The sequence below is a fragment of the Salmo trutta genome, chromosome 23, assembly GCF_901001165.1.
Source record: "Salmo trutta chromosome 23, fSalTru1.1, whole genome shotgun sequence".
Lineage (NCBI taxonomy): Eukaryota > Metazoa > Chordata > Actinopteri > Salmoniformes > Salmonidae > Salmo > Salmo trutta.
Genome location: NC_042979.1, coordinates 12841899 through 12855934, shown reverse-complemented (window position 1 = coordinate 12855934; position 14036 = coordinate 12841899). Strand labels below are relative to the sequence as shown.

General features: G+C 47.0%; 1 protein-coding gene across 6 annotated transcripts in view; it reads left to right on the top strand.

The window, feature by feature from the left end:
- The first annotated feature begins 83 nt into the window (after positions 1 to 83).
- Positions 84 to 14036, top strand: part of cplane1 (ciliogenesis and planar polarity effector 1) — a 31354-nt gene continuing 17401 nt past the window's right edge. For 4 of the 6 annotated variants that reach the window (XM_029709013.1, XM_029709014.1, XM_029709011.1 and 1 more), the window contains exons 1-24: positions 84 to 244; positions 536 to 732; positions 894 to 1029; positions 1340 to 1459; positions 1556 to 1788; positions 1915 to 2015; positions 2181 to 2441; positions 2528 to 2710; positions 4753 to 5005; positions 5171 to 5353; positions 5469 to 6229; positions 6355 to 6545; positions 6669 to 6749; positions 6828 to 6992; positions 7176 to 7343; positions 7444 to 7675; positions 7808 to 7947; positions 8084 to 8301; positions 12081 to 12245; positions 12495 to 12636; positions 12723 to 12832; positions 12942 to 13094; positions 13232 to 13343; positions 13585 to 13921. In XM_029709013.1, coding sequence (XP_029564873.1) covers positions 652 to 732; positions 894 to 1029; positions 1340 to 1459; positions 1556 to 1788; positions 1915 to 2015; positions 2181 to 2441; positions 2528 to 2710; positions 4753 to 5005; positions 5171 to 5353; positions 5469 to 6229; positions 6355 to 6545; positions 6669 to 6749; positions 6828 to 6992; positions 7176 to 7343; positions 7444 to 7675; positions 7808 to 7947; positions 8084 to 8301; positions 12081 to 12245; positions 12495 to 12636; positions 12723 to 12832; positions 12942 to 13094; positions 13232 to 13343; positions 13585 to 13921 — 4526 coding nt within the window. In that variant the 5' untranslated portion in view covers positions 84 to 244; positions 536 to 651. Of the gene's footprint in view, positions 245 to 535; positions 733 to 893; positions 1030 to 1339; positions 1464 to 1555; positions 1789 to 1914; positions 2016 to 2180; positions 2442 to 2527; positions 2711 to 4752; positions 5006 to 5170; positions 5354 to 5468; positions 6230 to 6354; positions 6546 to 6668; positions 6750 to 6827; positions 6993 to 7175; positions 7344 to 7443; positions 7676 to 7807; positions 7948 to 8083; positions 8302 to 12080; positions 12246 to 12494; positions 12637 to 12722; positions 12833 to 12941; positions 13095 to 13231; positions 13344 to 13584; positions 13922 to 14036 lie in introns of those variants that run through there. The other 2 variants (XM_029709012.1, XM_029709015.1) reach the window with 2 other exon arrangements.

Genomic DNA, 14036 nt, shown 5'->3' with positions numbered 1-14036 from the left:
AAAAAAATACGGAAATAATAAACGCTACCTATCCAAACACAGCTTTACAGCCGTAGTACCCATATTTGCCACAGGGTGTCAGTAGATAGCTAGCTATTTTCATTTGGCACAAAAAAAACAACATTTTATGGCTTTGTCTAGCTCCAAGGCAACGCCGTGGCTTTACTCAGGAGGAGTCAGGATCATTGGGAAGTCTCTCCCAACACAGAAAGCGGAGGGAAATTTGAAAATCTTCGAAATTATGGTATTAAAATTCATTTTTTACAATATTTTTGTAGGTCGAACAATTGCAGTACTTGTAAACAACAATAATATTTGAATGACATTAGAGATTACTGTTGAGATTAAGTGCAAATATGTTGGGTCGGTGTTAGCGTTAGCTAGCTAACGTTAGCTAGCCAGCCAGCCAACACTTCCTTGTTGTTTGTGGACGTCAAAGTAGCATACATGCTAGCTAGCTACCAGCTAAATCACTTTATCACCACTTGACTTGTGTGATATCTGACCTGTGATATCTTCTCGGCATTTCGTTTAGCTAGCTAGTCCCTAACATTACAGAACATCAACTCCACCTGAGATGATTGAAGATGATGCATGATGATTTCCCCATCAATACCTAGCAAGGGGGTACGCTAACGTTATCGATTAAAGATGGAGCTGAAGCTGGAGGTTGTGTTGTCATCGAGCATCAAACGGAAGAAACCATGGCCACGGTTCTGTTGGCTTGGATTGGTGAGGACACTGAACTGTCAGTCATCCACACAGAGATATTGACATCCATCACTAGATAATGCAAATATTTTGATTGCACAGCTTGAACATGAAATGGACTAGTATTGAAAACGGTAGTATCTGTGCAGTTTGTGACTGTATCAAACGGTTGATTTGACCAGGAGAAGGAGTCTGTTTTCCTGCTGGATGACAAGCGGATCAGTGAGATCAACATGGTGTCTGGACGCACCAAGAAGAAGATCCCCAAGCTGCAGCCCCTGCTCCCCAGGGTGGTAACCATGGCCGCATCCCAGAATGGTACGCTTTCAGTGGCCTTTACATTTCAACACCATTTGATTCCATAGAAACACGGCAGTAATCCTCATTGCTAAATTGTAATTATTTCACCACTATGGCTTATTTATTGCCTTACCTCCCTAATCTTACTACATTTGCACACCCTGTTATTGACTGTAAGTTTGTTTATCCCACGTGTAACTGTGTTGTTTGTATCGCACTGCTTTGCTCTATCTTGGCCAGGTCGCAGTTGTAAATGAGAACTTGTTGGTTAAATAAAGGTGAAATAAAAATAAATAAATAAATTCCCATTATTCATTTCCGTTTGTAGGTGTGTGGCTTGCGGGATTGCTGGTCTCAGGAGAGATGTTTCTATGGAGCAGGGACAAAGACTTCTTGAAGACCGTGGCAGCAGTCCCGACAGAAGCTCAGCTTGTCACTGCAGCACAGGGTCTGTATGTGCTCAAGCCATTGTTACAATAAGCCATGTTCAAGCTTGCCAACACAGCTCCATGTACTTACTGCGTATGTGTGGGTATGTACACAGGGTCTGGCGTGTGCCTGTCTCTGGTGGTTTCAGGGGATGGGATGCGGGTGCTGCTGTTGACTGTGACAGGCCAGGTGTTCCTGTGGGAGTGTGTGGACGTGCGCGACCTGTCAGGGGTACGGGATGGTACTGCCAGAGGACGCTGGGCTCAGATACAGCACCCTGGAAACACTGCTCTGCCATCCCCAAAGGACAAAGAGGCATCTCAACACAGCATCTTCGTCAGAGGGGAGGTGAGAAGGACTACTCTGTCCACAGGGATAGACATGATCCGGTTGGAAATGTTTGACTAGTTTCCCTAGGGAACGTTTGTCATGCCCTTATCATTTCTTCCCGTCCTTTCCTTGTTTTACCGCCAGGCAGTGGGTGATATCTGCTTGTCAGCTTTTGTTTTCACCTCCGAGGTGGAGCTAAGTGTCACCTTCTTAAAGATCCAATGGGAGGAGGGTCAGAGGAGCAGGTGAGTGGACTGGGAACGACTTCTCAGGGTCAAGGGGTCAATACTGCCGCTCAAGCATTTACACTCCTCTATATACCTTTTTATTGTCATAATACAATCAAAGATCTTTGTTCTCACGTTGCTCATCTGGAACATCTTTGATTGGGATGTATGTTTTTCCTTCAGTCCTGTGGGGTACAGTGTACGCTGGGTCACTAAGACATACCCCATGTCCTGCCTCACACCACCCTGTCGTCCAGTGAGGTCCAGGGGGTCACTGGTGCCAGCCTTCTCCCCTGATGGCCTGCTGTTAGCTATAGTCCTGAACCAAAGAGACCCCAGGGCTACGCAGGTTATCTTTGTCAGCACTCAGAACTTTGTGATTGTCTCCAGTGGACTGGGGGGATGTGGCAGCAAGAAACTCGTCATTCCTTCTAAATATGTGAGGTAGGTACACGACTATAACAGGGAGTATGTACTGTAGACACTGTATGTGTTTTAGATGATAAAGATGACACCCTTGTATCTTGCAGGTCGTACTGGGTGGGCAGTGTGAGCTGGGCTGCGGGAGGGCTCTACTTGGCCTGTGTGCTGAAGAGGGGCTCCTTCCTCATGCTGGCTCGTCTGGGGGGGCTGCTCTCTCTGTCTACCTCAGGGTGCAATGTGGACTTTGGCCCTGCTCACTTCCTGCCCCTGCATCCGCTAGTCACTTACAGGTAAACATGAGAATGATTCCATTAAAATAAGCAACCCATTTCAAATGTAATGGTCAATTTTGATAATCTTACATATTGTAGCCACCCTGACCAATTTGGATTTGTTAAAGTGTTTGTTCAAGTTCTCCAACAGGAAATATACCATCAGTGTGATACTCTCTTCATCAATCAGTCCATGCATAGCCATAGAATGTCAAACTGATTTTGAACACACTCTAGATTATTTTCTATCTGTTTTGATCCATTAGTCTCTCTACTTCCTTTTCCTTTCTTCTTCTCTCTCATCTGTAGTCATCCTCTTTCTCTATTTCTTCGCTGTCCTCTTCCAACATGGTCATTGTGTCCTTTTTCTCATGTCAGTATTTGAGGGGTTAACACGTGTTGGTCTTGATACTCCACACAGCACACTTGCGCTATCTCCTAAACCGAATTCACTTTCTCACTAGCTTGATGGCACTTGAAACACAAAATAAATCACTGACATTTCTGATGATTATTTCTACATAGTTGGTACAGTGCATTGGGAAAGTATTCAGACCCCTTGACTTTTTCCACATTTGATTACGTTACAGCCTTATTCTAAAATGCATTAAATAAAACATTTTCCTCATCAATCTACTCACAATACCCTATAATAACAAAGCGAAAACCGGTTTTTAGAAATGTTTTCAAATATATAATAAAATAAACTGATATCTTATTTACATAAGTATTCAGACCCTTTGCTATCAGACTGGAAATTGAGCTCAGGTGCTTCCTGTTTCCATTGATCATCCTTGAGATGTTTCTACAACTTGGAGTTCACCTGTGGTAAATTCAATTGATTGGACATGATTTGGAAAGGCAAACACCTGTCTATATAAGGTCCCACAGTTGACAGTGCATGTCAGAGAAGAAACCAAGCCATGGGGTTGAAGGAATTGTCCGTAGAGCGCCGAGACCAGATTATGTCGAAGCACAGATCTGGGGAAGGCTACCAAAAAATGTCTGCAGCATTGAAGGTTCCCAAGAACACAGTGGCCTCCATCATTCTTAAATGGAAGAAGTTTGGAACCACCAAGACTCTTCTTAGAGCTGACTGCCTGGCCAAACTGAGCAATCGGGGGAGAAGGGCCTTGGTCAAGGAGGTGATCACTCTGGCAGAGCTCCTCTGTGGAGATGGGAGAACCTTCCAGAAGAACAACCATCTCTGCAGCACTCCACCATCAGGCCTTTACGGTAAAGTGGTGGTGACAGCATCATGCTGTGGGGATGTTTTTCAGCAGCAGGGACTGGGAGACAAGTCAGGATCGAGGGAAAGATGAACGGAGCCAAGCACAGAGAGATCCTTGATGAAAACCTGCTCCAGAGCACTCAGGACCTCAGACTGGGGTGAAGGTTCACCTTCCAACAGGACAACGACCCTAAGCACACAGCCAAGACAATGTAGGAGTGGCTTAGGGACAAGTCTCTGAATGTTCTTGAGTGCCCCAGTCAGAGCCTGGACTTGAACCAAATCAAACATCTCTGGAGAGACCTGAAAATAGCTATGCAGCGACGCTCCCCATCCAACCTGACAGAGCTTGAGAGGATCTGCAGCAAAGAATGGGAGAAACTCTCCAAATACAGGTGTGCCAAGCTTGTAGCGTCATACCCAAGACGACTCGAGGCTATAATTGCTTCCAAAGGTGCTTCAACAAAGTACTAAGTAAAGGGTCTGAATACTTATGTAAATGTGACATTTCAGTTTTTTATGAAAATCCGTTTTTGCTTTGTCATTATGGGTTATTGTGTGTAGATGGATGAGGGGGGAAAACAAATTAAGCGATTTTAGAATAAGGCTTTAATGTAACAAAATGTGGAAAAAGTCAAGGGGTCTGAATACTTTCCGAATGCACTGTACATGCCTATCCCCTTGAAAAGCATGTTACTATACTACTATAATATACACATGAATGGTGATGCTTTTTCCCGTCCTATATTAATCTCTCCCTCATCTCCCCTCACTTTCCCCTTTCCCAATCATCTCTCACCCTCCTCTGTCACCCCTCATCTCTCCTCAGACCTCCAGTCTCTGTTGGGGGGGCTGGGGTTGACCCTCTGTCCAGCTCCAGCCTGTCTGTATGGGATGTCCTGAGACAGCGCTACTCGGTGACCTGGCACCCACGGCTGCCCTACCTCATTGTGTCTGATGGCTACATGGCCACAGTGCTGCGGGTACCTGAGCAGCCCTCCCCCGCCACCCTCCTCAGGGCTCTGCTGCATGACACCAGCCAGGGCCTGGAGCGTGCCAGCCGGGCACTGGAGCGAACACAGGTGAGGGGAGCGAGTTGAACGTAATTGGCTCCAGTGCATTTCATTGTTTTGCTTTTGTGTAGTTGCTGAAATGCTCAATAATCTGGTCAATAGCTAAGATCAACGGGCCCGTATATTTCTCTTGTTTGCTCTTTTTTTTCTGCTGTCTACTTTCTCTTTTCCCAGCCCCATGCCAGGGCGTGGCTGGAGTCCATATCCTGTCTGAATCCTAGTAGCAGTCTGCAGGAGCTGAGAGCCAGGCCCACACCTGTACCTACCCCAACAGCCACAGCTACATCCACCCTGCCCCTCTTCCTGCAGGACCAGGGAGGCCTGGGGGACACCAGGGAGCTGATCCAGAGAGTTCAGGTCTGTCCATCAGCTGATTCTCTCTCACACACACACACACACACACACACACAATGTTCTCTTCTCTTTGTCATAGTAAATGTTAATCTGTGTAAAGGTGTGTGTGTTTCCTTAGGCTTTGTTTGAGGATGACTCTGATCTCGAAGGACCGCCCGCTGGTTCACATGTGGAGGACCGAGGTCGGCTGGAGTTTGCCTCCATGTTCGACACACTCCATGCCCTCTCAGACACCCTGGCTGATCTTGACCCCAGTCCTCGCCCTGACCCTGATGCTAGCTCTGCGGACTCAGAGAGGAGTCCCCCAACCCTCCCTCCTGCGCTCCGGGGGGTCCAGGGCAGCTTGCTGACAGCGTGGGCTCTGGGTGTGTCATTAGGTGGCGTTGTGGAGCAGAGAGAGTGTCTGCTGAAGCACACGGTCCGCTGTGCGGTCCGCTTCGCTGCTCTCCTCCGTCTAATTTCCATCCCCAGCCCCCACACGGGAAAGAGAAAGAACAGCACCGTTCCCTTCTCCTCCCGCCTCCTCCACCTCCTCAGAACCCTTCTCTCTTTCCTCCCTTGGGGTGCCCCTCACACAGGGGGGAGGAGTTGCCTGGGTTTGGTTGTGGAGCTTACTCAACAGCTAGTGGGCCTGCTCCTCTCCTCGCCCCCTGACCTCTCTCAGACTGGCCAGGCTAGCTCTGAGCCCTCCTCCCAGACCCTGTCCACAGCCCTGCTCCTCCTGCAGCTGACCTCCCACAGTATGGACCACACCTACAGCCTCCAGCAGAAATGTGCCCACACAGATGATGTCTACTGTGTGCTATTCCTGCAGGAGGAGGGAGGGGGGCCTGGGCCATCACAACAGGATCTGCCTCTCCCCCAGCGGCCCTCTAGCAGGTAGAGTCAATCTCTTGTGCGTGTGTATTCATGAGAGTGGGCGTGTGATCGATTTAACATAGTGTCATTTTTGGCTCTTTAGCCTGATCTCTCTCTCATGCCCCTCGGACATTATGACTCGGCAGGTTGCGGGGAGCGTGGCGTGCAGTAAACAGGCACACCCTGCAGTACTGGGAGGAGCTGAAGTACCGTAGGAGCGGTACGGGTTGGGAGGAGGAGCAGGGCCGTGTGTCTGTCATCCTGTCCCAGATCCAGGCAGCTCTACAGGGGATGGGAGAAAGGCTGGAGGAGGGGCCCACTCTGCTGAGCTACACAGGTAGGATGAACGGGAGCATGTGTGAGGACTATAAAGCTGGGGGGGTCATCTGGTTTCTGTACATTGAAGTGGTACTGTATATAAGTGATGATTCAAATGTACAACTTTCTTTTGGGTCCCCAGGGGAACAGCACTTCCTGTTTGGTTCCTACTCAGAGAGTGCTCAGGCTTGGAGAGCTGAGCTGTGGGCAGAGAGAGAGAGAGGTGAGAAGGATAGTTTAGTTGATATGTTTGGTTTTGGGGGACAGTTTGAATCTAAAGGTGTTACCACCTGTTCCCCAGATGGGCCTCGGAGTGCGTTCTTGGAGACACGCCTGTTGCTGTCCCTGCTGTATGGACTGCTGTTCCAGTACCATCTGAAAGAGGCCCAGGGGCTGGGGGACCACATGGCCCGTCTGCTACTCCATCAGGCTGGACCACATGAGGACGATAGTGCCCACAACGCTGGTGTGTGGATCTTGGTCAATCCAGGTTCATTGGAAGAGATTACCCCCCCCAAAAATGATACTTTTGGCTTTCCATAGCGCAAAAAAATTGGCTTAATATCATGCCAAGAGACTGTATCTATCAGTTTTAAAAGTAATGTATTGTTGCTTGTTGACATTGACTTTATTTATCTGTTGGTTGTAGAGGAGGCTCTTCCTGTCTCCTGGCTGCCTGAAGAGGTCCACAGGGAGGCAGCCTGTGCTGTAGTACAGACTCTGGGAAGGTTCATGGCCTCATATTTCACCAACCAGCCCCTTCTCATCCTGCCCCCTCACAGTGTGGATGTACTGCCTCCCCTACACCTCCCCCGTGGTAAAAACTTCTCCATCAAAACACATACATTATTGGTCCATACAGGCCAGTGTGTTGGCCAGTGTGTTTATATCTATGTCTGTGTGTCCACTCTCTCCAGCCCCAGGTGTTGGGCGCCTGGTGCCCCTGTGCCAGGAGGGCGTGGCAGGGGCGGTGCGGGGTCAGCAGCTGTCAGAGGTGTGGACGGTGGGCTATGCCCTGGACCTGCTGCTACAGGGGGGTCTGCTGCCGGAGGCCACCTGGCTGGCTCATCGTCTGGGGGACTGGAAGACTGCAGTCTCCCTGGGCCTGGCTTACACCACCTACTCCACAGAATACTGCGATTTCGCCGGGTCAGTGTGTGTTTGTCTGTAGGTGTTAGAGCTGCCAGCTCATCAATTCACCACTGAGACGTGTATGTGGATTGTGATAATTAAGTCAATGAGCTTTTGTGAGTTTCTGATGGTTGTCTGTTGCCATCTCAGGCTCAGGTGGCGAGAACTACATCTCCCAGCAGCCCTTGAGCCTGTGAGCCTCTTTCAACGTCAGCTGGAGTCTGTACTGGGCAGGAAGGCCAGGTCAGAGGAGACCCAAGGAGACGAGGAGAACTACAAGAGCTTCACAGGTGTGTTGTGCCTGACGGTGGACCTCGGCTACTCCATTCTACAGTACAGTTTGCCTCCACATCTCTCTGTCTCTATCGCTCATATGCACTTTTCTTTTTTCATCGCCTTTATCATTCTCATCTCTCTCTCTTTCAGACTCTCTGGAGGGTGAGGACGTGGAGTTGTTGCAGGGTTCAGTGCAAGAGATCCTGAAGGCATCAGTCATGGCTGGGGTAGATGTGTTGTCCCAGCCCCTGGGTGCTCTACTGGACTCAGCCAAAGACCTGTCCTCCTGCCTTCCTGCTCTGGTGCCTATGGGCCTGTACCTGCCTGCACCGCCACTCTACTGCCCCCAGCCTGCACCCAACACACAGGTACTACAGAGCACGGCGTTTCCCCAGAATGTTGTAACAAGATGGTGCTGCTGAGTAAGGCTTGGGGGGGTGCCCAGAGATGTTTGCGTTTTTGAACACCTGTAACTGCCATTTCCTGCGCCTCTCTTTCATTCTTTGGGGAGAACCCTGGAGTACAACCACACCCAATTTGAAGGGAGGGGGACTGAGACAATGTTCCACCACTATTCCAAACTTAAAATATAGAAATATCTAGAAAGGGAACATTTAGGTGTTATTCTATCTATATATTTGGGATTTTATTAGGATCCCCATTAGCTGTTGCAAAAGCAGCAGCTATTCCTCCTGGGGTCCCCACAAAACACAAAACATAATACAGAATGACATAATACAGAACATCATTAGACAAGAACAGCTCAAGGACAGAACTTCATACATACATTCATACACACAAACTATCTAGGTCAAATAGAGGAGCGGCGTTGTGCTGTGAGGTGATGCTTTATCTGTTTTTTGAAACCAGGTTTGCTGTTTATTTGACAAATATGAGATGTAAGGAAGTTCCATGCAATAAGGTCTCTATATAATACTGTACGCTTTCTTGAATTTGTTCTGGATTTGGCGTCTAAATGGATCCCAGGTGGCATGTCTGGTGGGATAAGTGTGTGTGTCAGAGCTGTGTGTAAGTTGACTATGCAAACAGTTTGGGATTTAACACATTAATGTTTCTTATAAAAAGAAGTGATGCAGTCAGTCTCTCCTCAACTCTTAGCCAAGAGAGACTGGCAGGCATAGTATTTATATCAGCCCTCTGATTACAATTAAGAGCAAAACATTCCGCTCTGTTCTGGGCCAGCTGCAGCTTAACTAGGTCTTTCCTTGTAGCACTGGACCACACGACTGGACAATAATCAAGATTAGACAAAACTAGAACCTGCAGGACTTGCTTTATGGACTGTGGTGTCATAAAAGCAGAGCATCTCTTTATTACGGCCAGACTTCTCCCCATCTTTACAACCATTGAATCTATATGTTTTGACCATGACAGTTTACAATCTAAGGTAACACCAAGTAATTTAGTCTCCTGAACTTGTTCAACAGCCACACCATTCATTACCAGATTCAGCTGAGGTCTAGAACTTAGGGAATGATTTGTACCAAATACAATGCTCTTATTGTTAGAGATGTTCAGGACCAGTTTATTACTGGCCGCCCATTCCAAAACAGACTGCAACGCTTTGTTAAGGGTTTCAGTGACTTTATTTGCTGTGGTTGCTGATGCGTATATGGTTGAATCATCAGCATACATGGACACGCATGCTTTGTTTCATGCCAGTGGCAGGTCATTGGTAAAAATAGAAAATAGTCGAGGGCCTAGAGAGCTGCCCTGCGGTACACCACACTGTACATGTTTGACATTAGAGGATCTTCCATTAAATTAAACCCTTTGACTTCCATTAGATAGATAGCTCTGAATCCACGATATGGCAGAGGTTGAAAAGTCATAACAAGTTTTTTCAACAACAGGTTATGGTCAATAATATCAAAGGCTGCTCTGAAATCTAACAGTACAGCTCCCGCAGTCTTCTTCTTATTAATTTCTTTCAACCAATCATCAGTCATTTGTGTCAGTGCAGTACGTGTTGAGTGCCCTTCTCTATAAGTATGCCGAAAGTATGTTGTTAATTTGTTTACGGAGAAGTAGCATTGTATTTGGTCAAACAAAATTCTTTCCAACAGTTTGCTAAGAGCTGGCAGTAAGCCGATAGGTTTGCTGTTAGAACCAGTAAAGGTCGCTTTACCACTCTTGGGTAGCGGAATTACTTTGGTTTCCCTCCAGGCCTGGGGACAAAGACTTTCCTCTAGGCTCAGATTAAAAATATGACAGATAGGAGTGGCTATAGAGTCAGCTACCATCCTCAGTAGCTTTCCATCTAAGTTGTCAATGCCAGGAGGTTTGTCATTATTGATCGATAACAACAAAAGAATTTGTCTTTCTGCCCATAATTTCATTTGAAGTAAAGTTTTTTTTTCCATCATTCGGTATGTCATTGATCTTGGCTTCATAATACAGTTTCTTCTTCTTTTTGTTGAGTTTAATCACATCATTTCTCAATTTTCAGTAAGTAAGCCAGTCAGATGTGTAGCCAGACTTATTAGCCACTCCTTTTGCCCCATCTCTTTCAAACATACAGTTTTTCAATTCCTCATCAATCCATGGAGCCTTAACAGTTCTAACAGTCAGTTTCTTAACAGTTACATGTTTATCAATAATTGGAAGAAGCAATTTCATAAATTCATCAAGTGCAGCATCTGAATGCTCCTCATTAATCACATCAGACCAACAAATATTTTGAACATCATCCACATAAGTGTCACAGCAAAATCTTTTGTATGATCACTTATATACTATTATAGGCCCAGCTGTTGGAACTTTGGCTTTCCTGGATATAGACACTATATTGTGATCACTGCATCCAATGGGTACGGATACAGCTTTAGAACAAAGTTCTACAGCATTAGTAAAAATGTGATCGATACATGTGGATGATCTTGTTCCTGTAGTGTTTGTAAACACCCTGGTAGGTTGATTAGTAACCTGAACCAGATTACAGGGACTGGTTACAGTAAGAAGCCTTCTCTTGAGCGGACAGCTTGATGAAAACCAGTCAATATTCAGGTCCTCAAGAAAGTAGACCTCTCTGTTTACATCACATACACTATCAAGCATTTTCACACATTTTTTTTAGATACTGACTGTTAGCACTTGGTGGCCTATAGCAACACCCCAAAAGAAAAGGCTTTTAGATGTGGTTGCAGGTTCCCTTGGCACAACACTTCAATAACACTTGACATAAGATCTTCTCTAAGCATTACAGGGATATGGCTCTGAATGAAAATAATATATATATATATATATATATATATATATATATATATATATATATATATATATATATATATATATATATATATATATATATATATATATATATATATATATATATATATATACACAGCAACACCTCCCCCATAAGCATTTCTCTCTTCTATAGATGTTATATCCTTGTATTGCTACTGCTGTATCATCAAAGGAATTATCTAATTGAGTCTCAGAAATGTCTGATATATGAATGTTATCTGATGTTAGCAAGTTATTGATTTCATGAACCTTATTTCTAAGGCTACATATATTAATATGGGCTATTTTCAGCTCTTTCCTGGGTAGATTATCAGAGAGACATAATACTGAAAAGAGCAAACAAAGCAAGATAAAACAATATCTACATTCAGCAGTCCATTAATCCATTTCTGTGTGTGTGTGCTGCATGGTTGAAGCTATGAACCCATAGGCTTGGCTCTCTCATCCCCTCCAGGCTACTGGGAGGGAGGGTGGACCATGAGCCTGTCATAGCGGATGTAAGCAATGTCCACACACTCTCTGGCAGCTTTCATGGCTGGGATCAGTTCTTTCCTCTTTTGGTGCACAGCTTCAGGATAGTCCTCGTTGAGGAAGATATTCGTTGCTCTCAAGTTCTTGGCTCTTTCCAGAACAGCTACCTTGTCCTTGAACCTCGGGAACTTGACCAATATCGGCCTGGGCCTATCACCTGAGCCGGTGGTGGGTTTTCCAGTCCTGTGGGCGCGCTCCACCTCAGTTTTCCTGCGGTCCATCTTCATTACTCAGAGATCATTTCCCTCACTTTGTCCTCAGATTCTGCAATTCCGTTCCACAACGCATGTTGTTCCGCCTTGATTATCCCTCGAGAGAGTCTGATTTATCTGTCATTGTTACTTAGGACCCGTCAGGGGGGTTTGGGCAGCTGTTGGAGGGGGCGTCCCGTCACAGGGTGTCAGGGGTCCTCCAGAGGGTGCTGCTGCTCCTGAGGTCTGCCCGCTGCTCCCGTCCAGCTGCCCAGTGGTACATCAGCCACCTGCGACGCTCCCGACATCGCCTAGACAAGGTATTTCCTCAATTTCTCCTACGCAAGGTACTGCACCCTCTAACCCCCCATCCTGTTCTTACCCCTGTCTCCAGCCCTCTGTCCCCCCCTGCTATCCTGTTCTTACCCCTGTCCCCACACCCTCTAAACCCCCTGCTATCTGTTTTATAGAATAGATAGTCACCTTCATACAATCTTTTTGAGTGAAAGGAGATGATTTGGAGAGTTATGCTGAGTCTTGTGGGGACTAACTTGTTGGTCGGTCTTTAGATCCGTCAGAAGTACTCCCAGCAGCAGTGTGTGACCAAGGCCTTCCCAGAGGCTCTGATGAAGTTTGTGACCCGCAGTGGATTCTTCAGACTGGGACCCAGTGGGGACGGAACCATGGACTCTTTCACCATACAAACTATCAGTAAGATACTTTTTTACTGTTTGTCACACCATTGAACTACATTCATCCATTGAAGCGTGGCCTAATTCAGAGCCTTTTTCCTCCAGTCTGCTTCAGGGAGCTGTGTGGCCTGTGTTGGATGCTGAATGTCAGAGACCAGCTCTCAATGTCTTGCAGGAAGTATCAGGCTGCAAGGAACCATGGGAGAGATCCCCAGGTACCACACAAAGGCCTTTTTCCTGTGTTGCTTGGTATATCTTCAGCCTGTGTGTGTGATCCTCTATAATCAATGATCTGTTAACAACCTGTTTATGTGTGTATTTCAGGTCCAAGCAGATGACAGCGAGGTGACCGCAGCCTGCGAGGAGGCTCTCCGCTGGGCCTGTCGTTTCCTTCCCTTCTCCCGATTCCTCAATGCTGAGGAGATCCTCCAGGACACCCTCCTCAGCTTGGTCTCTGAACTACCCCCTGTGACCCTGGTAAACCTGAGCCGGCAGTCACCTCATTCACAGGCATTCCTATTCGGTTCATTGTGTTTTTCCCGCGTCCCACACAGGAGAGGTACAACGTGGAGTGGAATCACGTCTCTTACCCCCAGGCTGTTGTCTTCTTCCAGGTGGCAGAGACTCTGGTGCAGGCCTTCCCAGAGGAGGAGGAGTCAGTCAGGGTCCCTCTGAGAGAGAAGTACAAGTCACTGCTGCAGAGACTGAGGCACTGTACTGTCCCAGGTAACCACTATCTACTAATGTCACCGCTCTTCACCTTTCTGCCCAGCAGAACGTTAAGAGACTACAAAATAATATGTCATTTAGCAGACACTTTTTTTAATCAAATCTGACTTAGTCATGCGTTCATCCGTTTTACATCCGGGTGGTCCCGGGAATCAAACCCACTATCTCGGCGTAAGGTAATGCTAATGTTTCTTACTAATCTTCATTCTCTCCTTGACCTTCTCTTTCTCTCTTCTAGCCTCAGGACAGAACGGTAAGAAGAGGGATGAGGAGGAGGGAGAGGAGGTGATGATGATTCTGGTGCAGGAGCGGCTCAGACAGAGGAGGAAGGACCTGAAGCGTCTGGCCAGGCACCTGGCTCCCCTGGAGCTCTACCTATGGGAGAGGGAGGAGGAGCAGGACAGGGGGGGAGGAGGGCAGGGGGCTGTAGCCCTGCTAGAGAGATTCTCCCTGGGGGCCAGTCTGAGTAACAGCACCCTGACGGACTGTGGGCGCCCCCTGGTGTACAGCGATGGAGACACGGCCGAGAACTCCGTGGCTCTCTCTCCTGACCTGCACAGCAGGCCTCCTCACAGGTAGACTCAGGCTTTCTTGATGAAATTTGTATCTGTCAGAAATATTTGTTAAGAAATCAATCATTACTTTTAAACATTGTCCTTTTATGGCCATTGTGGCAACGTCAGGCCAGTT